The 27727-nt window shown below is 42.9% G+C and overlaps 1 protein-coding gene across 1 annotated transcript; it reads left to right on the top strand.

Annotated features, from left to right (window-relative positions):
- PEX11G (peroxisomal biogenesis factor 11 gamma) lies at window positions 1-24926 on the top strand. The gene is made up of 5 exons (XM_069740615.1): window positions 1-179; window positions 2297-2485; window positions 13678-13856; window positions 19023-19073; window positions 22532-24926. The coding sequence occupies exons 1-5, from the start codon at window positions 117-119 to the stop codon at window positions 22755-22757; spliced, it is 708 nt and encodes a 235-aa protein (XP_069596716.1). The 5' UTR covers window positions 1-116; the 3' UTR covers window positions 22758-24926.
- Window positions 24927-27727: the final 2801 nt, after the last annotated feature.

Genomic DNA, 27727 nt, shown 5'->3' with positions numbered 1-27727 from the left:
AAAAGGAGGCTTGGAACGCTGAAGTCTGAAGTCCAGCACAGTGCAGTGGTGTGATATGTGCACGTATTAGACAGTGGGTGATCGTAGGCATTGCAGTACATGTGCGGGCTGGCGACATGGAGAAGGCGGTCTCTGCAGTGGTCAATGTCCTGGAGTCGTACAGGGGCAGAGATAGGATGGTGAGTGCCCCAGACATACACTGGTTGGTGATCACTGGCACATAGGGGGCCTGACATCAGCTTGTAGCAACTTACTACCTGCACCCACAACTGTAACAAAGCCCCCTCTCCTCATACAACGTCCTCATATTAGTACTATCAGCGCCAGCCTGTTACGCCACTGTATGTGGTGATGGATTATGGGGGCCAATCACTGCTTTCAATGGTGGGCGCAGATTCACCAGGTGTAGCGCTCCAGGGGTGTACACACTATAAATAGAATTATATGGAATCTGTCATGTTTCCTGACATCTAGTCTGAGAGCTGCGTGATGTAGGGGCAGGGACCCTGATTCCAGCGATGTCACTTACTGGGCTGCATAATCTACTTTTTTCTGAAATCACTATTTTATCAACAGACCTCATCACTGGAGGACTAGTAATCCTACTGCCATATAGTCCTCCATACTCATGAGTAGAGATGGGCGGACCCCTGGATGTTCAGGTTCGGCCGAACAGTTAAAAAAAAAAAAGTTTGGGTACCAGAACAGTACGCGGACCCCATTCACTTGAATGGGGGGGGCAAACATCCAGTGTTTGCCACGCTGTCATGTGCGTGACAGCGTGGGAAACACTGCTTCTCATCTGTCAGCTTTAGCAAGGCTGGTTATCAAGAATAGAGGTGTCCGCACCCTGTTTTTTTTTTAATTATTAAAATAATTTTAAAAAATGGTGTGGGATCCACCTGTTTTTGATGACCAGTCTTGCTAAATTGGACAGCTGGGGGTTGGTATTCTCAGACTAGTAAGGGGCCATGGATATTGACCCCCCCCCCCCCCCCCACAGCCTAAAAATATCAGCCCGCAGCTGCACAGAAAAGGCACCAATTCTGGTGCTTTGCCCGGCTCTTCCCACTTGCCCTCTAGCGGTGGGGTTCATATTTGTGGGGTTGATGTCACCTTTGTATTGACAGGTGACATCAAGCCCACAGCTTAGTAATGGAGAGGCGTCTATAAGACACCTCTCCATTACTAATCCTATAGTTGTATTATAAATAAACACACAGCCAGAATAAAGTCCTTTATTAGAAATAAAACAAAACACTTTTTTCTATTTTTATTTAAAAATAACAGTTATACTCACCTAATACTCACCAACAACAATATCCCCCACCTGTCAGTCACTGTGTCCCGTGCCCTAATCCATGTCTGGGGGCTAAATAGTTTTCAACCTGGATGGTGCCAAGATGCGCCCCCTCACGGCTGAGAACCACTGGGGAATGAACTGCTGCAGCATTCAGAGATCTGGTAGATCTACAGCAGAGATCACATGGATTTTATGAAAACTACAGCACATAGCCCAATAAGTGATTACATTATTGGAATCAGGGATTCTGTCCTTAAACCTCAGATTAAAATAGCAAAAACCTGGTGACAGATTCCTATAAACAATGTCCAGTAATCCAATTTTCTGCATTTTATATAGGTTTAAAAAAGACCCCGGTTCATCAAGTTCAACCTTCCTCCACCAATTGTACTTTTCATCACTAATTTAATTATAACCCGCAATGTTATGTGTATCAAAGTAATCATCCAGCTCTTTTTAAAAGCTGTTATAGTGTGTGCCATTACTACCCCTTCTGGTCAGGCATTCCACAGTCTGACTGTAAAGAACCCTTTTCTATCCAGCTGCCGGAATCTCCTTTCTTCCATCTGTAATGAGGCCCCTTAGTCCTCAGTAGGGTCTTTGGAAGGAATAAGTCATGCGACAGTCCTTTGTACTGACCACACATATATTTAGACATGTAAATGAGATCTCCTCTGAGGCGTCTTTTTTAAGCTAAACAAGCCCGACTTTACTAACCTTTCATCATTGTTGGGATTGTTTGTCTTTTACGAGTTCCTTGAGTCCTCCTCTTTTTTTAGCAGTCTTTATTGTGTTAACTGTGTCACACACATACCAAGTACAGTATTTTTTGGGTGAATCTGATATATTGTTAACGTTGTTATTTTAGCAGTAGAGCCAGATCCAGCCGTCTGTCTGTCATCTACTCCCATATTGTCCCTGTACGGTCTGCTGTCACGTGTGCTGTGTGACTTCATAAGGCCATGCTCCTGGTTTCTCCCATCTCGTTGGTAGATACGGACGCTGTGCTATAGCTGTCAGCTGCTTGGAGGAGCCATAACACAGAAACATGGAGAAGCGCAGCCGTGTGGCCGGAGTCTTCTTATTGTGGCCTCCCAGCTGAGCCACTGCCGGACCGTCCTGAGACTGTTTGATGACCTGTCCATGGTGGCGTACTCTCTTCAGTACGGTCTGGGAAAGAAGGTCAGTTGATCATGGTGCACTAAACCGCTGCTTATAATTCCACTAGATGGTGGCCCGATTCTAACGCATCGGGTATTCTAGAATGCACAACCACGTAGTATATAGCATAGCCACATGGTATATTGCACAGCCCACGCGGTAAATAGCACAGCCCACGCGGTATATAGCACAGCCCACGCGGTATATAGCACAGCCCACGCGGTATATAGCACAGCCCACGCGGTATATAGCACAGCCCACGCGGTATATAGCACAGCCCACGCGGTATATAGCACAGCCCACGCGGTATATAGCACAGCCCACGCGGTATATAGCACAGCCCACGTTAAAAACAGGGTGGCACATGTTAAGGAGCTGAATCTCCTAAACCCTTCATCCAATTTTAATGTGGATACCCTCAAATGAAAGCTGAAAGTCTGAACTTCAACTCCATCTGAATTGTTTTGTTTAAAATTCATTGTGGTAATGTCTATAACCAAAAGTAGAAAAATGTTGTCTCTGTCCAAATAAATATGGACCTAACTGTATATATAGATATGTCCCTGTCACATATATCCTGTTCTCGTAATATTGCCCTGCTAGAAACATAAGATAATACAAATCGGATCCACTCGTAGCCTCTCACTATCATCCAATCACAGGTCTCTTAAGACAGATGTGTCTATATAATCCACCGTGAGTCAGTCTGTTCCTCCACAAAGCACAACACCCAGAGGCGCTAATCCTCCAGTTTTAGGTTTACTGGATAAGCAGATGACCATAGTGCCCAATCGGCGCTGCCTTCAGACATATCGGATATTGAAAGGAAGGGAGCGGCCAGCCGCAGCTCTGATTTCCTCTCAATGTCTGATTCTTCTGAAGATGGAGTAAGTGAAGCCAGAGCTGATTGGGCACAGGACTCACGTGATATAGTCTGACACAGAGTGCAAACACCACTGGAATTGTGCCGTGAGTATACATGTTGTTATTTTACGGGGACAAACATGGTGATTGAAAAGGGGGTTGTGCAATTAATTAATTCACAACATTTACCTATCCTTAATGCTCAACGAGTTTCAGTAAAGGTATGTGCACACATTGAATATTTGTAGCAATTTTTTTCTGCACCAAAAATTAGTGTTGGCAGGAAAATTGCTGCATAAAATGTAAGCTTTTTACATTATTTTTTTTCCTATTAATTTGAACAATGCTGCAAAAACCACTGAGAGAATTGACACTTATGATCCGGTGACCTTGGAGCTGCATGAGAACTTTCACTGGAGAAGGTGGCCACTATACTGACCGCAATCCTGAACTTAACACTGCAACTAGAAGTAGCCGTGGAGTGTACCTAACACACCTAGACACCTCGTCACAGCCGGAGGACTAAATACCCCTAAAGATGGAAATTGGAATACTATCTTGCCTCAGAAAAAATCCCCAGAGGATAGACAGCCCCCCACAAATATTGGCGTTGAGTCGGAGAGGAAAAAATGTACACAGGCAGAAAAACAGGATTTAGCACAGGAGGCCACTCTAGCTAGATAGGACAGGATAGGACAGAGTTCTGTGCGGTCAGTATAAAAACCCTTCAAAACATCCACAGCAGAATATACAAAAAACTTCCTACATCTAACTAAAAGATGTAGGAGCGTAAATCTGCAACTCCAGTGAATCCTACAATCAGAGCAGGAATAAAACTGAAACAAGCACACAGCAGTGTGCCACAGATACAAAAACCAAACACTTATCTTTGCTGAATTTGGCAGCAAGCAGGAGAAGCCAGAAAGTGATCCAACACTTCACAAGGAACATTGACAACTGGCAAGGGCTAAAGGATCCTGCACACCTAAATATCCCAGTCAGAATTGTAATCATCCGATACACCTGGCCAGGACTGCGAGTCAGAGACAACTGCATTCTCACCTACAACCACTGGAGGGAACCCAAGAGCAGAATTCACAACATGACACACTGATGATTTTAAACTACGGTACTTCAAATCTGCACAGAAAAAATAAGTAGTGCTCACAGTTGGCGAGGGAGCGTTGAGGGGTAAGTACACATGCCGGCTTCCCTGCAGAGGGGAGGGAGAGGACATGCCAGCCTAACACCTCCATACAGAATAATGTGCCTCACATTGTCCTCCATACAGAATAATGTACCCCACATAGGCCTCCATACAGTATAATGGGTCCCACATGGTCCTCCATACAATATACTGGGCCCCACATAGACCTCCATCCAGTATAATGGGTCCCACATGGTCATCCATACTGTATACTTGGCCCCATATAATCCTCCATGCTGAATACTGGGCCCCAGATAGTCCTCCATACAGAATACTGGGCCCCACATTGTCCTCCATACAGAATAATGTACCCCACATAGGCCTCCATACAGTATAATGGGTCCCACATGGTCCTCCATACAATATACTGGGCCCCACATAGACCTCCATCCAGTATAATGGGTCCCACATGGTCCTCCATACTGTATACTGGGCCCCATATAATCCTCCATGCTGAATACTGGGCCCCACATAGTCCTCCATACAGAATACTGGGCCCCACATAGTCCTCCATACAGAATAATGTACCCCACATAGGCCTCCCTACAGTATAATGGGTCCCACATGGTCTCCATACAGTATACTGGGCACCATATAGTCCTCCATACAGTATACTGGGCCCCACATAGTCCTCCATACAGAATACTGGGCCCCACGTGGTCTCCATACAGTATACTGGGCACCATATAGTCCTCCATACAGTATACTGGGCCCCACATAGTCCTCCATACAGAATACTGGGTCCCATATAGTCCTCTATACAGATTACTGGGCCCCACATTGTCCTCCATATAGTATACTGGGTCCCGCATTGTCCCCCATACAGACTACTGGGCCCCACATTGTCCTCCATATAGTATACTGGGCCCCACATGGTCCTCCATATAGTATACTGGGCCCCACATGGTCTTCCATACAGTATACTGGGGCCCCACATGGTCCTCCATACAGTATACTGGGGCCCCACATGGTCCTCCATACAGTATACTGGGGCCCCACATGGTCCTCCATACAGTATACTGGGGCCCCACATGGTCCTCCATACAGTATACTGGGGCCCCACATGGTCCTCCATACAGTATACTGGGGCCCCACATGGTCCTCCATACAGCATAATATGCAGCACATTAACCCCTTTCTGCCAGCTGACGGAATAGTACGTCAGCTGGCAGATCCCCCGCTTTGAGGTGGCCTCCGGCAGTGAGCCCACCTCGAAGCCGCGACATGTCAGCTGTTTTGTACAGCTGACGTGCGCGCAATGAGCGCAAGCGGAATCGCGATCCGCTTGTGCCCATTAACTAGTTAAATGCCGCCGTCAAGCGCTGACGGCGGCATTTAACTAGCGGCCGGGTGTACTCGCACCGCTGACCCCCGTCACATGATCGGGGGTCAGCGGTGCATTGCCATAACAACCAGAGGTCTCCTTGAGACCTCTATGGTTGTTGATGGCCGATTGCTTTGATCGCCACCCTGTGGTCGACGTTCAAAGTACACCTGCCTTTCTGCTACATAGCATAGAGGTGATCTGTACTTCACCTCTATGTAGCTGAGCCGATCGTGTACTGCATGCTTCTAGCCTCCTATGGAGGCTATTGAAGCATGCCAAAATTAAAAAAAAAAAAAGTGTTTAAAAATATAAAAAAAATAAAAAATATATAAAAGTTCAAATCACCCCCCTTTCGCCCCAATCAAAATAAAACAATAAAAAAAAAATCAAAAATACACATATTTGGTATCGCCGCTTTCAGAATCGCCCGATCTATCAATAAAAACAAAGGATTAACCTGATCGCTAAATGGCGTAGCAAAAAAAATATCAAAACGCCAAAATTACGTTTTTTTTGGTCGCCGGAACATTGCATTAAAATGCAATGATCAAAAGAATCTATCTGCACCAAAATGGTATCATTAAAAACGTCAGCTCGGCACGCAAAAAACAAGCCCTCACCTGACCCCAGATCACGAAAATTGGAGACGCTACGGGTATCAGAAAATCGCGCAATTTTTTTTTTTTTTTTTTTCATTTTTTTTTAGCAAACTTTGGAATTTTTTTTCCCCACTTAGATAAAAATAACCTAGACATGTTAGGTGTGTATAAACTCGTAATGACCTGGAGAATCATAATGGCAGGTCAGTTTTAGCATTCGGTGAACCTAGCAAAAAAGCCAAACAAAAAACAAGTGTGATATTGCACATTTTTTGCAATTTCATCACACTTGTAATTTTTTTCCCGTTTTCTGTTACACGGCATGGTAAAATCAATGATGTCGTTCAAAGGTACATCTCTTCCTGCAAAAAATAAGCCCTCACATGGCCATATTGACGGAAAAATAAAAAATGTATGGCTCTGGGAAGGAGGGGAGCGAAAAACGAAAATGAAAAAACGGAAAAAGCTCCGGGGGTGAAGGGGTTAAAAAAAGAAAAACTTATTCCCTTGTTCCTGAGCCGCAGGCCAAATATAATCATCCTGCAGGTCAGAGTTTGACTTGTATGTGCAATGTTAATGCCATAAAGCACCTCATCTGACATCTGCAGCATTTGTGTCCCACGTGCCAGCTCCATGTTCCCCTTGATATCCATATTATACATTTTAGATTGCTGGCGGTTCCTATTAAAATTGAGCAGAATTAATAAATTCATTTAGTATATATGGGCAGTCTTAGTTATTTGTCTTCACACTGCACACTCTCATAAGCCGGCGGCTATGCTCACAGTTAAATAAAATTACGTACATGTTCAAATAAAAATAAAAAACATTATACTCATCTTAACATCCATTCCCCGATGCCCTCGTCTCCTAGAAAAAATGTAAAATAATAAACCAACATATACTCGCCTGTCCGCGTACTCCACGTAATCTTGAGTGCCCCACGGTGATCTCACGTGTAGAACAGTTACATTGGGAGATGTGACTGCTCTACCTGGCTGCCAGCGATACATTGACAGGAGGTAAACGCTCCCACAGTGTATCACTGAGATGCCGTGAAAGAGTTCATCAGCTGATCTCTTGTGCTCTCACTTATGGCACTACCGCTGCATGAGAACTTTCTCACAGCAGCTTAATGATACACCGCAGGAGCGATTACCTCCTGTCAGTGTATCGCCGACTGTCTTTGAGAGCAGTCACATCAGTCATCAGGATCGTTGTGGGACAGTATTTAGTATCTTCTCTGCGGACAAGAGAGGAATATTGTGGTTTATTATTTTTTGTTGCAGGAGACGTTGGCTTCGGTGGATTAGGCGTTCTGTGAGTATGGTTTAATTAAGATTCATTAAAGCAGCCTGAGTCATTATTTCAAGTATAGGACTTTATTCTGGGTGTGTTGGCTAGATGTCACCTGACAATACAAAGGTAATATGGACCCCACTTGCCACCACTACAGGGCAAGTGGGAAGAGCGAGGCTAAGCGCCAGATTTGGCACATCTTATAGATGGGGCAGCTGAGAGCTGATGTTTTTAGTCTGGGATGGGGCAAATATCCATGGCCCCTTCCTAGGCTATTACTATCAGCCCAACAAGCTGTCCTATGTACTACAAAGATCTCACTTCATCTTCAGTGGGGGGGAGACCAATGAAAAAAACCTACCCAAAGATAAAGTGCCAATGCATATAGATAGCTCCAAGTCAAGCAAGAATTATTTAAACGGTAAACAGTGCAAATGCTGTATTGACTTCAACACATTGCCCTTATGGGAAAGCAAATAGCATTGACTTGGTACATGGAATTAATACTGTAACAGAGTGCGTATGGCATCTTTCAATAACTGTAAGCATGTCAAAGCTTAAATTAAGCAAAAGTAAATGTGACCAAATGCAATGTTACATATGAAGTAAAAACATTACCTAGACTATGGAGCTGTAACAGGCTATCTATATGCACTGGCACTTAATCTTTGGGTAGGTTTTTTCATTGGTTTCCCCCACTGGGTATTTTTGCATATTTGTCTTGTGTCCCTCATTTTAATTATTTATCAATAAACATTACATTTTAATACTTTGCTTCTCTTCACTTAGCCTGCTGTTTAACCCCTTCGCGACATGCGCCGTACTAGTACTGCGCTGCCGGCACTGCATTAGTGCCAGCAGCAGTACTAGTACGGCGCACCGATCACCGCGGTCTCGCGCTGAGCGCCGCGGTGATCGGGTGCGGGTGTCAGCTGTATACGACAGCTGACACCCCGCAGCAATGCCCACGATCGGCGCTATCGCCGATCGCGGGCATTTAACCCCTCTGATGCCGCTGTCAGTAGTGACAGCGGCATAGAGGGGGATCGCGCAGGGACGGGGGCTCCCTGCGCTCTCCCACCGGAGCAACGCAATGAGATCGCGTTGCTCCGGTGACCCGGAAGGAGTCCCCGGATCCAAGATGGCCGCCGGACTCCTTCCGGGTCATGAAGTGACCTGGCTAGCCGGCGCCTGCTGAGAGCAGGCGCTGGAAGCCAGCTAAGCTGCCTGTCAGATCGTTGATCTGACAGTGTGCTATGCACAGTGTCAGATCAACGATCTGATCTAATACAGAGATGTCCCACCCTGGGACAATGTTAGAAAGTAAAAAAAAAAAAAATAGAATGTGTAAAAAAAAATTAAAAAAAATCCCCAAATAAAAAAAAAAAACATTTCCCAATAAATCCATTTATCTATGTAAAAAAAAAAAAAACAATAAATGTACACATATTTGGTATCGCCGCGTCCGTAACGACCCGCTCTATAAAACTATCCCACTAGTTAACCCCTTCAGTGAACACCGCAAAAAAAAAAAAAAAAAAAGGCAAAAAACAACGCTTTATTATCATACAGGCGAACAAAAAGTGGAATAACACGCGATCAAAACGACGGATATAAATAACCATGGTACCGCTGAAAACGTCATCTTGTCCCGCAAAAAAAAAGCCGCCATACAGCATCATCAGCAGAAAAATAAAAAAGTTATAGCTCTCAGAATAATGCGATGCAAAAACAATTATTTTTTTATATAAAATAGTTTTTATTGTGTAAAAGCGCCAAAACATAAAAAAAATTACATAAATGAGGTATCGCTGTAATTGTACTGACCCGAAGAATAAAACTGCTTTATCCATTTTACCACACGTGGAACGGTATAAACGCCCCCCCTAAAAGAAATTCAGGAATTGCTGGTTTTTGTTCATTCCGCCTCCCAAAAATCGGAATAAAAAGCGATCAAAAAATGTCATCTGCCCGAAAATGTTACCAATAAAAACGTCAACTCATCCCGCAAAAAACAAGACCTCATATGACTCTGTGGGCCAAAATGTGGATAAATTATAGCTCTCAAAATGTGGTGATGCAAAAACTATTTTTTGCAATAAAAAGCGTCTTTTAGTGTGTGACAGCTGCCAATCATAAAAATCCGCCAAAAAAACGCTATAAAAGTAAATCAAACCCCCCTTCATCACCCCCTTAGTTAGGGAAAAATAATAAAATGTAAAAAAATGTATTTATTTCCATTTTCCCATTAGTGCTAGGGTTAGGGCTAGGGTTAGGGCTAGGGTTAGGGTTGGGGTTAGGGTTTGTTATAATTGGGGGGTTCCACTGTTTAGGCACATCAGGGGCTCTCCAAACGCGACATGGCGTCCGATCTCAATTCCAGCCAATTCTGCTTTGAAAAAGTAAAACAGGGCTCCTTCCCTTCCGAGTTCTCCTGTGTGCCCAAACAGTGGTTCCCCCCAACATATGGGGTATCAGCGTTCTCAGGACAAGTTGGACAACAACTTTTGGGGTCCAATTTGTCCTGTTACCCTTGGGAAAATAAAAACATAGGGGATAAAATATCATTTTCGGGGAAAAAAAACATTTTTTATTTTCACGGCTCTGCGTTATAAACTGTAGTAAAACACTTGTTGGTTCAAAGCTCTCACAACACATCTAGATAAGTTCCTTGGGGGGTCTAGTTTCCAATATGGGGTCACTTGTGGTGGGTTTCTACTGTTTAGGTACATCAGGGGCTCTGCAAATGCAACATGACACCTGCAGTCCATTCCATCTAAGTCTGCATTTCAAACGGTGCTCCTTCCCTTCCGAGCTCTGCCATGCACTCAAATGGTGATTCCCCCCCACATGTGGGGTATCAGCGTACTCAGGACAAATTGGACAATAACATTTGTGGTCCAATTTCTCCTGTTACCCTTGGGAAAAAAAAAATTGCGGGCTAAAACATCATTTTGTAGAAAGAAATAATGATTTTTTAATTTTCACAATGCTACATTCTAAACTTTAGTGAAACAATTGGGGGTTAAAAGTGCTCACCACACATCTAGATAAGTTCCTTGGGGGGTCTTCTTTCCAAAATGGGGTCACTTGTGGGGGGTTTCCACTGTTAAGGCACATCAGGGGCTCTCCAATCGTGACATGGGCTCCGATCTCAATTCCAGCAAATCTTGCATTGAAAAGTCAAATGGCGCTCCTTCCCTTCCGAGCTCTGCCATGTGCCCAAACAGTGGTTTACCCCCACATATGGGGTATCGGCGTACTCAGGACAAATTGTACAACGACTTTTGTGGTCCAATTTCTCCTGTTACCCTTGGTAAAATGAAACAAATTGGACCTGAAGTAAAAAATTTTGTGAAAATAAAGTTAAATGTTCAATTTTTTTAAACATTCAAAAAATTCCTGTGAAGCACCTGAAGGGTTAATAAACTTTTTGAATGTGGTTTTGAGTACCTTGAGGGGTGCAGTTTTTAGAATGGTGCCACTTTTGGGCATTTTCTGTCATATAGACCCCTCAAAGTCACTTCAAGTGTGAGGTGGTCCGTAAAAAAATGGTTTTGCAAATTTTGTTGCAAAAATGAGAAATCGCTGGTCAACTTTTAACCCTTATAACGTCCTAACAAAAAAAAATTATGTTTCCAAAATTGTGCTGATGTAAAGCAGACATGTGGGAAATGTTGTTTATTAACTATATTATGTGATATAACTCTCTAATTTAAGGGCATAAAAACTAAGAGTTTGAAAATTGCTAAATTTTCATAATTTCCGACAAATTTTTGTTTTTTTCACAAATAAATGCAAGTCATATCGAAGAAGTTTTACCACTATCATGAAGTACAATATGTCATGAGAAAACAGTGTCAGAATCACCAGGATCCGTTGAAGCGTTTCAGAGTTATGACCTCATAAAGTGACAGTGGTCAGAATTGTAAAAATTGGCCCTGTCACTTAGGTGAAAACAGGCTTTGGGGTGAAGGGGTTAATTACAGCTTGGCTTCTTGAGGTTCTATTAATATCAGCTCACAGCTGTCTACCTAGCCTTTCTTTGTTATTGGGAGACCCTATGTAATTTTTTTGGGGGGTCCCCCTGTAAACTAGCCAGTAAAGACTAAACAAACAGCTGTGAGCTGACATTAATAGCCTGTGAACCTTTTATGACTTTTGGCTCCTTCCCAGAATATTAACCCCAGCCCGTCTGCTTTCCCTCTGCTGGTTATTAACCCCTTTCTGACCTCGGATGGATAGTACGTCCAAGGTCAGAACCCCCACATTGGTGCGGGCTCCGGCGGTGAGCCCGCCTCAAAGCCGGGACATGTCAGCTGTTTTGTACAGCTGACATGTGCGTGCAATAGCGGCGGGTGGAATCGTGATCCACCCGCCGCTATTAACTAGTTAAATGCCGCTGTCAAACGCTGACAGTGGCATTTAACTAGCGCTTCCAGCCATCGGGCTGGAAATGAGCGCATCGCAGACCCCCCCATCACGTGATCAGGGGTCAGCGATGCATAGGCATGACAACCATTAGTCTATTGAAGACGTCTATGGTTGTTGATGCCGGATTGCTGTGAGCGCCACCCTGTGATTGGTGCGCATAGCAATGCAGTAAATTTACTACATAGGAGCAATCTGATCATCACTCCTATGTTGCAGAGACGGTCAGGCTATGCCAGCTTCTTATTGAAGCATGGCAAAAGTTTGGTTCCCGCGACATTGCATTAAAATGCAATAACGGGCGATCAAAAGAACGTTTCTGCACTAAAATAGTATCATTAAAAACATCAGCTCGGCATGCAAAAAATAAGCCCTCACCTGACCCCAGATCACAAAAAATGGAGATGCTACGGGTAACGGAAAATTGTTCACTTTTTTATTTTATTTTAGTTTTTAGTTTTTTTAGCAAAGTTTTGGATTTTTTTTTTTACCACTTACGTCAAATATAACCTAGACATGTTTGGTGTCTATGAACTCGTAATGACCTGGAGAATCAAAATTGCAGGTCCGTTTTAGCATTTAGTGAATCTAGCAAAAAAGCCAAATAAAAAAACAAGTGTGGGATTGCACTTTCTTGCAGTTTCACCGCACTTGGTTTTTTTTTCCGTTTTCTAGTACAGGACATGGTAAAACCAATGGTATCTTTCAAAAGTACAAATTGTCCCGCAAAAAAATAAGCCCCAACATGGCCATATTGATGGAAAAATAAAAAAGTTACGGCTCTGGGAAGGAGGGGAGCGAAAAACAAAAACGCAAAACCGAAAAAAGCTGGGGTCATGAAGGGGTTAAAATTACGCAGAAGCCAACCCAATTTTTTTTTTCTTTAAAATTAACAGTTTGTTTGGTAGCCTATGTAAGTTTGCTCTGTTAACACTTCTACATAGGCTGTGGACTCTGTGTGTGTTTGTTTACTTATCGGCTGAGGGTGTTGGGCTGATACCTTTTCATTACTAAGCCTAGGGCTTGGTGTCAGACAGCTGCTGACACCAAACCCTACTACTGCATCAGCATGAAAAAGGTGGAGTTAAACCAAGAAATTACATCACAAAACTTTTTTTTTTAAATATCTTTATTTAGCTAAAAAAAAACCTTCATTTATGTGCAAAAATGCATGGAAGCAAGCAAATACTCAACGTGCGCACATAGCCTAAAACGCAGCTTTTTATTTGCATAAAAAAAAGAAAAACTCAGCAAAAATGCAATGTGTGAATATAGCTTTAGAAATGCAACATATGAAAAAGCCCTTCCAATACTTCTCTGTATCGACAAACATGTAGCTTTCCTTCTGTCATTGCATATAGAACAGAGGCTGAAATATGTATTTATAGCGGAACATTTCAGCCTTCATTTCAACTAATTGGATCATTCGGATAGGATGTTGAACGTATACGATTGTTTTCTAATCTTCCTGTGTCTCTACTATTAGGAGAAAGACTGTCTCATCAGGTGGATCTCTGTTTTGGGCAACATATTTGACCAGCTCTATTATCCATGTGAGCATATGGCCTGGGCAGCAGATGCTGGAGTTTTTCACATCAAGTCTGATAAGTGGTGGGCAGCCAGCATAGCCTTTTGGGGTCTTTCACTTGTAGTGGGGATTATACGGTAGGTCATTTCACAGTCTGTTGTAGTTGTATAAATATTATATATGTTAAAACACCAATGTGAAAAAATTGGTACCCGTGTGATCAGTGTTGTGCATCAGTGTGTCCATTTTTACCATCAGTGTGTCTGTTTTTACCATCGGTATGTCATCAGTGTGTCCGTTTTTACCATCAATGTCATCAGTGACGAACCACTGATAGTAAAAACGGACACAATGATACACTGATGGTAAAAAAGGATACAATGACACACTGATGTAAAAAAAGGATACAATGACACACTGATGGTAAAACAGGATACAATGACACACTGATGGTAAAAAAGGATACAATGACACACTGATGGTAAAAATAGACACATTGACGATCCACTGATGTAAGAACGGACACAATGTGTCTATTTTTACCATCAGTGTGTCCGTTTTTACCGTCAGTGTCCTTTTTTTACCGTCAGTGTGTCCATTTTTACCATCAGTGTGGCATCAGTGTCTGTTTTTACCATCGGTGTGTCCGTTTTTACCATCGGTGTGTCCGTTTTTACCATCAATGTGTCTGTTTTTACCATCAATGTGTCTGTTTTTACCATCAATGTGTCCGTTTTTACCATCAGTGTGTCCGTTTTTACCATCAGTGTGTCCGTTTTTACCATCAGTGTGTCCGTTTTTACCATCAGTGTGTCCGTTTTTACCATCAGTGTGTCCGTTTTTACCATCAGTGTGTCTGTTTTTACCATCGGGGTGTGTCCTTTTTTACCATCAGTGTGTTATCAGCGTTTTTCATTGATGGATGGATAAAGAAATAAATACATTACAAAGCTTCTCCTATACGTTTTCAATGTTAAATATGGACTGCAGACAGATTGTACACAGATGTCATCCATGTGCTGTACATGTTTTTCACGCCATAAGGTCATAAAAGACATATGCAATATTGAATACTTTTTTATTTCATTTTGTTTTCCTTGTAATTGGGACTGGTATATTTGGATCCTGATACAAGGGAGATGCAGGATTCTGCTTGGGTTTCCTATGACCCAGCAGCGCCTGCTCCCTCCTTATACGTAAGGATCACATGACTGTTGGGTATGGAGGAGGAAGCACTGTCAGTGCATATTACTGCACACACAGCGCCTGTTTGTAAAGTTACTCCACTGTTACATGTTGCATTTTAAAGCATCACTGCAGAGTAGGAGTGGGCAGTATGGAAGCTGATCGTTTTGTTTGTTTTTTCCCAAGTTTCAAAGTATTTTTGCATTTATACTCTGATCTGGCCAATTGCTTACTGTCATTGGTCGATCCCATGTTATCTACTGTATATAAAGATGTTATATACTCGAGTATAAGCCGACCCCCCTAATTTTGCCACAAAAAACTGGGAAAACTTATTGACTCGAGTATAAGCCTAGGGTGGAAATGCAGCATTTACCGGTGAATTTCAAAAATAAAAATAGATAATTATTTCCCGATAGCTGTGCCATATAGTGCTCTGCACTGTTCATTATTTCCCCATAGCTGTGCCATATAGTGCTCTGCATGTTCATTATTTCCCCATAGCTGTGCCATATAGTGCTCTGCACCGTTCATTATTTCCCCATAGCTGTGCCATATAGTGCTCTGCACCGTTCATATTTCCCCATAGCTGTGCCACATAGTGCTCTGCACCGTTCATTATTGCCCCATAGCTGTGCCATATAGTGCTCTGCACCGTTCATTCTTGCCCCATAGCTGTGCCATATAGTGCTCTGCACCGTTCATATTTCCCCATAGCTGTGCCATATAGTGCTCTGCACCGTTCATATTGCCCCATAGCTCTGCCATATAGTGCTCTGCACGTTCATATTTCCCCATAGCTGTGCCATATAGTGCTCTGCACCGTTCATATTGCCCCATAGCTGTGCCATATAGTGCTCTGCACCGTTCATATTGCCCCATAGCTGTGCCATATAGTGCTCTGCACCGTTCATATTGCCCCATAGCTGCCATATAGTGCTCTGCACCGTTCATATTTCCCCATAGATGCTCCACATAAATCTGTGCCGCTGCTGCTGCAGTAAAAAAAAAAAAAAATGCCATACTCGCCTCTCTTGCTTGCAGCTCCCAGCGTCCGGTCCCGGCGTCTCTCCGCACTGACTGATCAGGCAGAGGGCGCCGCGCACACTATATGCGTCATCGCGCCCTCTGACCTGCACAGTCAGAGCGGATAGACGCTGGGAAGATGGAGCGGCGCCCGGCGGCTGGAACGTGGACAGGTGAATATGCGATACTTACCTGGTCCCGGCGTCCGGCTCCTTTTCCCGCACAGCTGTCTTCGGTGCCGCAGCCTCTTCCTCGATCAGCGGTCACCGTTACCGCTGATTACAGAAATGACTATGTGGCTCCACCCCTATGGGAGGTGGAGCCGCATATTCATTTCTCTAATCAGCGGTCCCACGTGACCGCTGAACAGTGGAAGAACTACAGCACCGAAGACTGTGGGACAGGCGGGGAGCGTCAGGATCGCTGGAAGCAGGTAAGTATGCCTCAGCACCCTCTCTCCCTCACCCGCAGACCCTGCCACCCACCTTGACTCGAGTATAAGCCGAGAGGGGCACTTTCAGCCCAAAAATTTGGGCTGAAAATCTCGGCTTATACTCGAGTATATACGGTACCTTTTTTTGTAATGTCACGATGATAATGTGATTGCTGAAAAGTCTATTGAATAGAAAGTACAAGTCTAATATTAGCCCGTTGCTTGTGTAAAAATTGCAAGGTTCGTGTATTTTAATATAGCTGAGAGGGCTCACAATCTACAAGGGATGGGTGAGGATACAGTAGGTGAGGATAGAGCTGGTCATGCAACGGTCGATCGGTGGTTACTGCAGGTTGTAGGCTTGTCGGAAGAGGTGGGTCTTCAGGTTCTTTTTGAAGGTTTCGATGGTAGGTGAGAGTCTGATGTGTTGTGGTAGAGGGTTCCAGAGTAGGGGCGCGAGAGAAATCTTGCATGCGATTGTGGGAAGAGGAGATAAGAGGGGAGTAGAGAAGGAGATCTTGTGAGGATCGGAGGTTGCGTGTAGGTAAGTGAGACGAGGTCACAGATGTATGGAGGAGACAGGTTGTGGATGGCTTTGTACTGTATGCCATGGTTAGGCTTTTGTACTGGAGTCTCTGGGTAATGGGGAACTAGTGCAGGGATTGACAGAGGGAAGAGGCCAGGGAATAGCGGGGGGACAGGTGGATTAGTCGGGTAGCAGAGTTTAGAATAGATTGGAGGGGTGCGAGCTTGTTAGAGGGGAGACCACAGAGCAGGAGGTTGCAGTAGTCGAGGCAGGAGATGATGAGGGCATGGACTAGGGTTTTTGCAGAGTCTTGCTTGAGGAATGTATGGATTTGTGACATATTTTTGAGTTGGAGTCGGAAGGAAGTGGAAAGGGCTTGGATATGTAGTTTGAAGAACCAGAATCAGTACTTGTCCTATACCATACCCCCATATCCAATAAATCCATCACATATCGCAGAATGTAAAAATATAAATGTTTACATTCAGGCACAAAAACGTAGACATTTAAAGAATATGGAGAGGGTTCTAGTGCTCCAGAGCTGTACAAGACCTCAATATGCAATGTACTTAGGCCAACACTAGGCGGCAGTGCCGGGTCAAAAACGGCAGAACAACTTTCATAATCATGATGTTACAATGTATTCTATGTAAATATTAATATTAGACAGTGACCCTTACTGGGGGATTCTTTGATATACATTGTAGGCACATTAAAAGACCCATGGAAATTATATGCATACTTATATATCATCTAATTGCAAAAGTGCCAATTATACTGAGCATAATATGGGACTTGATGTATAATGGGATAAATCACTGCTATAATATTGAGAACAAAGAAGAAGAAAAAATGATCCCAAATCCCAGGTATTACTATAACATACAACACTTTATTTAGACCAGATCAGATACAAGGAGAGAAGGGAAAGAATAAAAACATGCACAAATACAAAAAAGTTGGGAGCACAAACACACACATTAGTGTTATCCATATTATTGCAGACACAATCTATAGGATAACAGAACCACAGTCATTGTATAGTTATTGCACCATTCCATATGGCCTAGATAGAATCTATATATTGTAAACTGAAACACCCAAATGCGGGTGATCTGGTAAGTAATTGCACAATTGCCTTAATCAATATAACCAGATGGGACAGAGGGGAATCCCTGGATGTTGCGAGTCCACCCCGACGCGCGTTTCGGCTGAAGCCTTTGTCAGGGGGCAATGCATTAGTGGATTAAAGAGGCCTCAAACCATATGGGATGGTGCAATAACTAGACCATGGCAGTGTTTGTATCACATTTAGATTGTGCTGCATTTAATAAGGATAATGTTAATGTGTGATCTCTGTTTGTGCTCCCAACTTTTTTTTTGCATGAGTGCATATTTTAATTCCTTTCCTTCTCTCCTTGTATCCGATCTGGTTTAAATAAAGTCTTGTATATTATGGTAATACCCGGGATGTTGAATCGTTTTTTTCTTTTGCTATACGTACCTGAATATCAATGCTGTCTCTAATGTTTAGAAAGCACAACATGAGACTTAAACATTCTTAAACATTCTTAAAATTTAAAGGGGTTGTCCAGGTTTGACACAAAAATCTGAAGTCACTCTGTCCATGCAGGATTTAATCCTCACAGCACACTGTCAGGATTCGCCGGTGCCAAGATCTGGTGGTAACGTGACGTCAGGTATGCTGTATGCACACTTCCAGACACCTTCTGATTAGATGTGCGCAATTCACTCACATACATCACTTGCATTGAGCAAGGCCACACACGGCTAGTGGGAATGTGATCGCATACTCGTGGTCACATGGCACTGGAGAATCCTCACAGCGAGTGCTATGCGCACTGTGAGCATTCACAAGTCTGCAGTCAGATTGTGACTGCAGATTTTGGTGCCAAAATAAAAGATACATTTGCTGCATCCTTACACAGTATAGTCTAAGTTTACACCAGCTATCTGCTGACTTTGTGCCAGAAATTTCCCTAAATATGATGTAAATCATGAAACACAGTTGTGGGGATTTTATTTTTTTTTTTTAAATGCTTGTCCTTCAATTCCGGCTTATTCATTTGCCCCCTCCTCACGTATAACTTTCATTTTTCTTTTCATTTTTAGATCTTTAAGAAAATTAATAATGCTAAGAAGAAATAAAGGGAAACATTCTAAGTAAGTTGAATATGACTGTCAGCTGTTCTCTGCATTGTGCCCTCTTCCTCATCATGAAAAGGGTCATGCCACAATTACATGTGTTACTCTGTCACAGGGCCGGCGTCAGCACTCGGGCAAGTGCCGGGGCCCTGAGCAGGCAGGGGGCCCACTCGCCGTCGGGAACACTGGCACGCTATATTGCCAGCCCCTGCAAGTGGGCCCCCCGCCTGCTCCGGGCCCCGCCACTTGCGATACTTACCTCTCCCGCTTCCAGCGCTGCAGCGTCTTCCATCCTCTGACTGTGACGTTCAAGTCAGAGGGCGCGATGACGTCACCAGTGCGCGCCCTCTGCCTGAGCAGTCGAAGAGAGCAGGAAGACACCGACGGTGAGGAGTCCAGAGCAGAGCAGCGTCAAGCAACGAGAGGTGAGTATTTCATTTTTTTTTTTTTATATTTAGAGCAATATATGCGGACCATCAGATGGGGCCCATATATGGAACATTATATGGGGCTAATTCTATATGGAGTATCTTATGGGGCCAATAATATAGGGAGCATCTTATAAAGCTAATTCTATAGCGAGCATTATATGGGGCCAATTTAATATGGAGCCAATTTAATATGGAGCATCTTATGGGGCCAATTCAATATGGAGCAGTATATGGGGCCAATAATATATGAAGCATCTTATGGGACTAATTATATACGGAGCATTTTATATGGCCAATTATATATGGAGCATTATATGGGGCCAATTATTTTTGGAGCATTATATGGGGCCCATTCTGTATGGAGCAATATATGGGACTCGGTGTACTGTATGGGGCCGATCATATACTGTATGGAGCATTATATGAAGCCCATTATATATGGAGCAATAGATGGGGCCCATCATATACTGTATGGAGAATTATATGTGGCTCACTATACTGTATGGAGCATTATATGGAGTCAATTCCGTATGGAGCAATATATGCGGCTCATTCTGTATGGAGCTCTCTGTGGTGCCCATTATTCTGTATGGAGCATAATATTGGGCTCATTATTCTGTATAGAGGACTATGTTGTGCCAATTATACTGTATGGAGCACTATATGGGGCCATTATACTGTATGGGGCAATATATGGGGCTCGTTATTCTGTATAGAGGACTATACTGTCCGGTTTCTGAGCTAATGTAGAATGCACAATAGATATCACTCATGTAATGTAAGAAGTATGTGAAATATTTGGCATTGTACTATACCTATACTTCTCTGCCGTAATCATGCATTATGAATTGCGGTATGTGTCAAAAGGGCCCACCGGGACTCTTTCGTCCAGGGCCCATGAAAACCTGGAGCCGGTCCTGCTCTGTCATATCATATGAAACATAAATGCCCAGATATTTCTATTACATGCTTGGTCTAGCGCCCCCAGGTGGGCTTTCCATCACCTCTCAGACCTTCTGTATAATGTATCCAGTGCTGGTAAGAAGCCAGGTTCTGAAGGTCTGGCCTTCACATTAGTGGGAATCATTAGGACAGTGTCACTGAGCTGCTGGACTTGTGCGTCTGACAGATGAGCTGGATGTTCTAAGAGGCAATTCAAGGAACAGCAGGGGGCGCTCTGATAAGAGCGTTATGGTAATATGTACAGTAGACACAGAAGTTTGGGTTTAAAGAGTTCTGTTTTGCCTGATATAACAGAATAAAGCCGGCTGTATACTTCAGCTAGTCAGCTCTCTCCTCCATAAACAGGAGCCCAGCATGTCTTGCTGCTGAAATTCCATCTCCTCATAAATCCGTACCTAGGAGCTAGGAATGCCCTAATCTGACTCTTGTTCCCTTGTGAGCAGACGTCATGGGATGGCAGAGCTTTCCCCACACACTTTACATTACATTAACCTTTTCGTGCACCCTAACATGCATGTACAGTGCAGTGGCTGTGCATGTATGTCGCGGGCTCATGAGCTGGGACTGCTTCATGCAGAGCAGATGCTGTCTGTTATACATAGATGACATCTACCTATAATGGCAGCGATCATCACCATAAACCTATTGGTTAAAAGTAATTTATGGAATGGAGTCTCGATAAAAAAAGCTTTGAAACATTTCGTTTTAATATTCGTTGTGTAATAATAAACAGCGGAAAGAGTTAACAGTGAGCCCATCGTCCCAACAGCTGTCTCTCTACATCTGTACTACAGTAGACTGCTGATACAGGAAAGATATATATCTTGGTACCATGTTAGCCAGTTGATAGAAAAATATTTAGAATTGAGAGTCCTCAGTGGTTGATACCTTTTAATGGCTAACTGAAAAGATGGTAATAAAATGCAAGCCTTTGAGACTACTCAGGTCTCTTCACCAGGCATAGACTAATAGAAATTCTGAAGAATCGCATATTTATGCACAACACAGCACATAAATGCCATAGATAAGACAGTTGATGTGAAGCAGAATTACCATTATGTGAGTGATAAACAGTTATGTCCATAAATATTGGAACAGTTCATAGATAAGGAATGTTTTATTGTCCTCTGATTGGGGTCTGGTTCTATGTTATGGTACCCCCACACGGTCTTAGGTGCAAATTCCTTAACTGAGGTAAAAAGACATAAAGCCATGCAACACATTAATTCCTGCACTGAGTGTCAAAGGTCATCATCAGCTTATATTCCCAGATCCTTCTGTCTCTCTGAGATTTGAAGTTACCTTTTAATACAAGTAATTTCATGTCCATAATGTTATGATCAGGGAGACAAAAATATATTGCCACAGGTAGATCCATTCTTTTTTCTCTTATTGTATGGCGACGAGAGTTCATCCTTGTTCTCAGTTTCTGCCCTGTCTCCCCAACATACAGACCCCCAATTAAACATTTAGTACAAACTTTAGTAGACTGCTGAATGAGTTATCAGCCCATGGCTAACTCTCCTGACTCCTCCATACACCTGAAAGGCCATCTCTGCTGAGCTCAGCTGAGCATTCATGTGCAGAGACTAAAACAAGATATCTCTGGCATTGGCTTTGTACCTCTTAGAACTTTGGTTGTTTCATTTTAACCTGTCTGACCCTGATCTTCCACCAGCATCATCTGTTGGGTGAGACTCGGGAAGCCCTCATACACTTCAGATGCTCAGCCAGATTGTTGGGCAATCCCTGCATGTGTTATAGCTGCCGAACAGCAGCGAGATGTGTGCAGCCGCGGGGACAACATATTATCCAAGCACGCCCATGACACTCGGATAACACCCCATCCAATCACATTCATTCATCTCTCGTGGTCACACATGTGAACTACTGCTCTATTTACATAGGAGTTTCTCGGGATCATTTGGGGACCCAGCAGATGAATGTATTTACTGCCAAAACCCCTTTAATTATGTAAAAATGTAATGTTTATTTTGAGGACAAAGGGTGAGTTCCATAAGCAGTTTGGTCATTTGGGAATGTACTTGTTTGCTGTTGTTTTGACACTCCTTTGTTTTTCAGGGACGATCCTCCAAAGAGCCGAGGAGAAATTAAGTTCCAGATGAGATCAGAACTTTTGTGTATTATCAGCTGCCTCTCTGACCTAGTTAATGCTGTTCACTGGATGCCCCCCGGTTTTTTATGGGGGGGATGCTCTCCCACATGGCTGGTTGGTCTGATGGGGACAATTTCTTCAATAATTGGAATCTACCAGACTGCCGTTGGAGGAAGCTCTGCAGGAGTCTGAAGTCAAGGACCAAAGAGAATTATCAAGTCGAAATACCTACTTCCAGCCTTGCCATGCTAGTCATGGACTCTGGGTTTAGGTTTGTGCAGAAGTCACTAAAAATCTGAAACCAGAAGTTATTCCTGACCTTAGGTCTTCGTTGAAATGTTTTGCCCCATACTCTTCAAAATGGCCCATGCGAGTTGATGAATTTTACCCAAAACCAAATAGTTTTCTTTTCTTAGCTTTTACTATTTTTGCATCTTTTTAGAGCAATAAGTCGCATAATCCTTTTAATATGGCGTACTTTAATTTTCAAGTAAGTGCTGAAAAATGAACTTAGATTTTGTACTGCACTTGGAGTACAATTGTCCAAAGGTCACAAGTGATAAATGAAGCTGAAAAATCTGGAAAATAAAAATCATGTCCAAAATGTCAAAAAAAAACAAAACCTAAACACTGATGAAACCAAGTAAAGACTGCTGAAAGGGAATCTGTCAGCCGGTGTTTAGACCCTAAAATAACGTCCTCACAGTAAAGTATCTGTAATGATGATTACTTCCATAACTTTATATTAGAAGTCCGATTCTTCATTGTCACATAGTCCATTGGCCAATTCTTATGCAAATGATCTCACAAGTGTAAGGAGAGCACTCATAGCTCTCCATCCTTTCTCCTACTGGTTCCGGTCCCCTGCCAGTAATTGACAGGTCACTCTTCCACTCTACTCGCAGCTTCAAGTCTCCTAAAAGGACTATTAAATATAGTAAAATGTTTTAAAAAAATGATTTTAAAGGTATTAAAAACACAAAAGTTAAAATCTCCCCCCCCCTTTTTTGCCCCATTAAAAATAAAACAATTCAAAATAAATGAAAAATACACATTTGGTATCGGAGAGTACAGAATTGCCAGTTCTATCAAAATATAAAACAATCTGATTGGTAAACGCCATAGCGAGAAAAAAAAATCAAAGTGCCAGAATTGTGGGTTTTTTTTTAATTTTTTTTTAACTGTTGCCTCAAAATGGTATCTATAAAAATTTCACCTCGGTATACAAAATAAGCCCTCACCCAGCCCGAGCCTGAAAAATTTGAATGTTACGGGTCCTTTTTTTTTTTTTCCTAACAAAAAACCACACATTTTTGAATTTTTTTTCACATTTAAATAGAAAAAAACTGTACATGTTTTGTATCGGTGTACTCTTATTGATCTGGGGAATCCTATCACCAGGTCAGTTTTACCATATACTGAAAAACCCCAAAAACCATTGTAGAATTGCACTTTTTATTACAATTTCACCGCACTTGGAATTTTTTTTCCCCCCGTTTTCCAATATATCATGTGGCAGAATAAATGGTTTCATTCAAAAGTACAACTTGTCCCGCAAAAAAAAACAATCCATCATCCGGCCAACAAGGTATAACGCTTGGAAGAAGGGGAGGGGAAATATGAAAATTGTAAAATCGCCCAGGGTTGAAGGGGTTAAATTGTAGCAAGATGATGCGTTTTTACTGTGCTGTAGAAAAAAAAAATGCACCTCCTTCCTTTGTGTGTCTCATTCTGAACTCCTATCGGGTGATTCGTTTCCCGCTCATCATGGGGTCGGAGGTAAAAAAATGAGCTGAGCTCTGAAAAAGGCGCAGAAAGGCTCTCCTGTATGGAACAAGCTCAATGACTGATGCTCAGAAAACTCCATCTGCCGCCAGCAACTTTGCAACACAGAGCCTAGAAGAGGCAGACAGTGCAAACATATTAAAAGGAATCTGTCACTAAAAGAAAGATGCCCAAGCTACGGCAGTATGATTCGGAGCCTGCATGAACCATTGCAGAACTTAGTTGAAAAGCCAGCAAGAGAGGATGGGGGAGAGACCTGAGTAGTCTGAGATCCCTGGTGGGATTCTTCCTGCAGCGCTCCAGTTAATAAAGAGGTCTCTGCAACGTGCGCACTTCGAGACCTGTCAAACAGCTGTGGCAGGGCAATGTCAAGCCTCCCAGCATCGGACTAGTCAGGTTTCTCACTGAAGTCCCCAGCCGGCTTTCCACACAAGTGAAAAAAAAATCCCCCAAATCCATCCTTAATATTCTTTAATATTTGCACTTATAAATTTGTTGTAATAATTCTTTATGAAATTTACATGATTTAATAAACAATGTATTTTTTTCAGAAATAAAAGCCACAATATTATTTAATTGCTTTCTAAAATAATTATTCAATTTTGAATTTCCAAAGAAGGAATGTTTAAATATAATCACCACTAGGCGCCAGTTCCCGTTCTTCAGCTGCTTTGCGGCTCTTCACTTTGAATACATGGACTAAATTGTTGGTAAGTAAAACCCCACAATAGTCACTGAAATAACTTGAAACTGACAAAGGGTATTTTCAATTCAAATTTACTGCATATCAACTAATTTAAACTAGATATTGGTTTTGATTTTGTGGTTCGACAGAAAAAAATTAACAACGAAAATAGCCTGGACAAGAATGATGGCACCCCTAGGAATAATTGAAAATAGTTTGATCATAGGGACATGTTAAACTAGGGTTCGTCCTAGGTCAATCTGGCTATATGGAGGGTGAAAAGTAGTCACTGTGCTGTTTGGTATCGGTGTGTACCACACTGAACATGTACCAGAGAAAGTGAAGGAGAGTTGTCACAGGAAATTAGGAATACAATTATAGACAAACATGTTAAATGTAAAGATTATAAGATCATCTCCATCAGCTTGATGTCCCTGTTTCTACAGTTGCACGTATTATTCAGAAGTTTAATGTCTATCGGGCTGTAGCCAGCCTCCTAGTATGTGACCACAAGAGGAAAGTTGTTTACAATTTGAAGAGATGGATAATACAAATGGTAACCAAAGAGCCCAGAACAGTTCCCAAAGATTAGAGGTGAACTCCAAGGTCAAGGTACATCGGTGTCAGAGTGCACCATCCATCACTCTCTTGGCCAAAGGGGACTTCATGGAAGATGACTGTTTAAGAAACCATTGTTGAAAGCAAATCATGAAAAAGCGATATTGGAATTTACCGAAATGCATGTTGACCCACCGCAAAGCTTCTGGGAGAATGTCTTTTGGACACATGAGACAAAATTGGAGCTTTTTCGCAAGTTACATTAGCTAACAGATGCAAAGATGAATCATTCTTTTATTTTGCCATGTGACTCACAGGCGTCCTGCTGTGAACACAAGGCACTCCAGCGGGTTTAATAGGACTCCGTCCACATCCTGGGGGATACATATCGACCCTCGCATATGATCCTCCTTAGGCTACGTTCACATTAGCGTTGCGCCGCCGTGCGTCGGCGACGCAACGCGCGACGCACGCTAAAACGCACGCAAACGCGCGCAAAAATGCGCGCGTTTTGCGACGCGTGCGTCGTTTTCCGACGAAAATCGGACGCACAGAAAATGCTACATGTAGCATTTCCTTGCGTCCGACACGACGCACGTGGCGAAAAATGCCACCAAAACGACGCACGCGTCCCCTATGTTAAACATAGGGGCGCGTCGCCGCTGCGTCGCCGGCGCAACAGCGACGCACATTGGCGGAACGCCAATGTGAACGTAGCCTTACAGGCCCTTCTTTGTGTCTGTGACTGGACCCAGTTGCTGATTTGAAGGTGAAATTGGGGACCCTTACATGTTGGGCCTTTGTGCAGCTGCACATGTTGCACCAATGATTTGCCCGCCCTTGGCTCTATATACACTCCTCGTTCAGTACACTCTCCTCTTGTTGAGTACCTTGCCTGGCTGATCTTATCTACATCAGCATAGCTGGCTGTGTTGCATTGCATCATTAACTGGTTCTAGAAGAGGTCAGCTATCAATCATCATCAGTATATGAATGCAGCACAAGAAACACCATTGGTACATGTATACAGAACCACAAGTGTTACATGAATGCAGCACCATTTCCATCATCAGTTCATTAATAACCAGAAGCATTGTAAGTACATGTACAGTACAGACAAAAAGTTTAGACACACCTTCTCATTTAAAGATTTTTCTGTATTTTCATGACTATGAAAATTGTACATTCACACTGAAGGCATAAAAACTATGAATTAACACATCTGGAATTATATACTTAACAAAAAAGCGTGAAACAACTGAAATTATGTCTTATATTCTAGGATCTTCAAAGTAGCCACCTTTTGCTGTGATGACTGCTTTGCACACTCTTGGCATTCTCTTGATGAGCTGCAAGAGGTAGTCACTGGAAATGGTTTTCACTTCACAGGTGTGCCCTGTCAGGTTTAATAAGTGGGATTTCTTGCCTTATAAATGGGGTTGGGACCATCAGTTGTGTTGTGCAGAAGTCTGGTGGATACACAGCTGATAGTCCTACTGAATAGACTGTTAGCTGCTTTTTTCTTGCCATAATACAAATTCTAAGTAAAGAAAAACGATTGGCCATCATTACTTTAAGAAATGAAGGTCAGTCAAAATTGGGAAAACTTTGAAAGTGTCCCCAAGTGCAGTGGCAAAAACCATCAAGCGCTACAAAGAAACTGGCTCACATGAGGACCGCCAAAGGAAAGGAACACCAAGAGTTACCTCTGCTTCTGAGGATAAGTTTATCCGAGTCACCAACCTCAGAAATCGCAGGTTAACAGCAGCTCAGATTAAAGACCAGGTCAATGCCAAACAGAGTTCTAGCAGCAGACATCTCTACAACAACTGTTAGGCCGGGATCACACAGCGAGATACGGCCGAGTCTCACAGGTTAAAACCAAGTTCTGGCACCGTGCGGCTGCATAGCAATACATGGAGCTGCACACTCCAGAGTGCCGGTGCCAGAGCTTGTTTTTAACCTGCGAGACTCGGCCGTATCTCGCTGTAGTGTGACTCTGGCCTTAAGAGGAGACTTTGTGCAGCAGGCCTTCATGGTAAAATAGCTGCTAGGAAACCACTGCTAAGGACGGGCAACAAGCTGAAGAGACTTGTTTGGGCTAAAGAACACAAGGAATGGATATTAGACCAGT

The sequence above is a fragment of the Ranitomeya imitator genome, chromosome 1 (assembly GCF_032444005.1).
Source record: "Ranitomeya imitator isolate aRanImi1 chromosome 1, aRanImi1.pri, whole genome shotgun sequence".
NCBI lineage: Eukaryota > Metazoa > Chordata > Amphibia > Anura > Dendrobatidae > Ranitomeya > Ranitomeya imitator.
The sequence above is the reverse complement of the archived record's forward strand: the minus strand, read 5'-3'. Positions and strand labels throughout refer to the sequence as shown.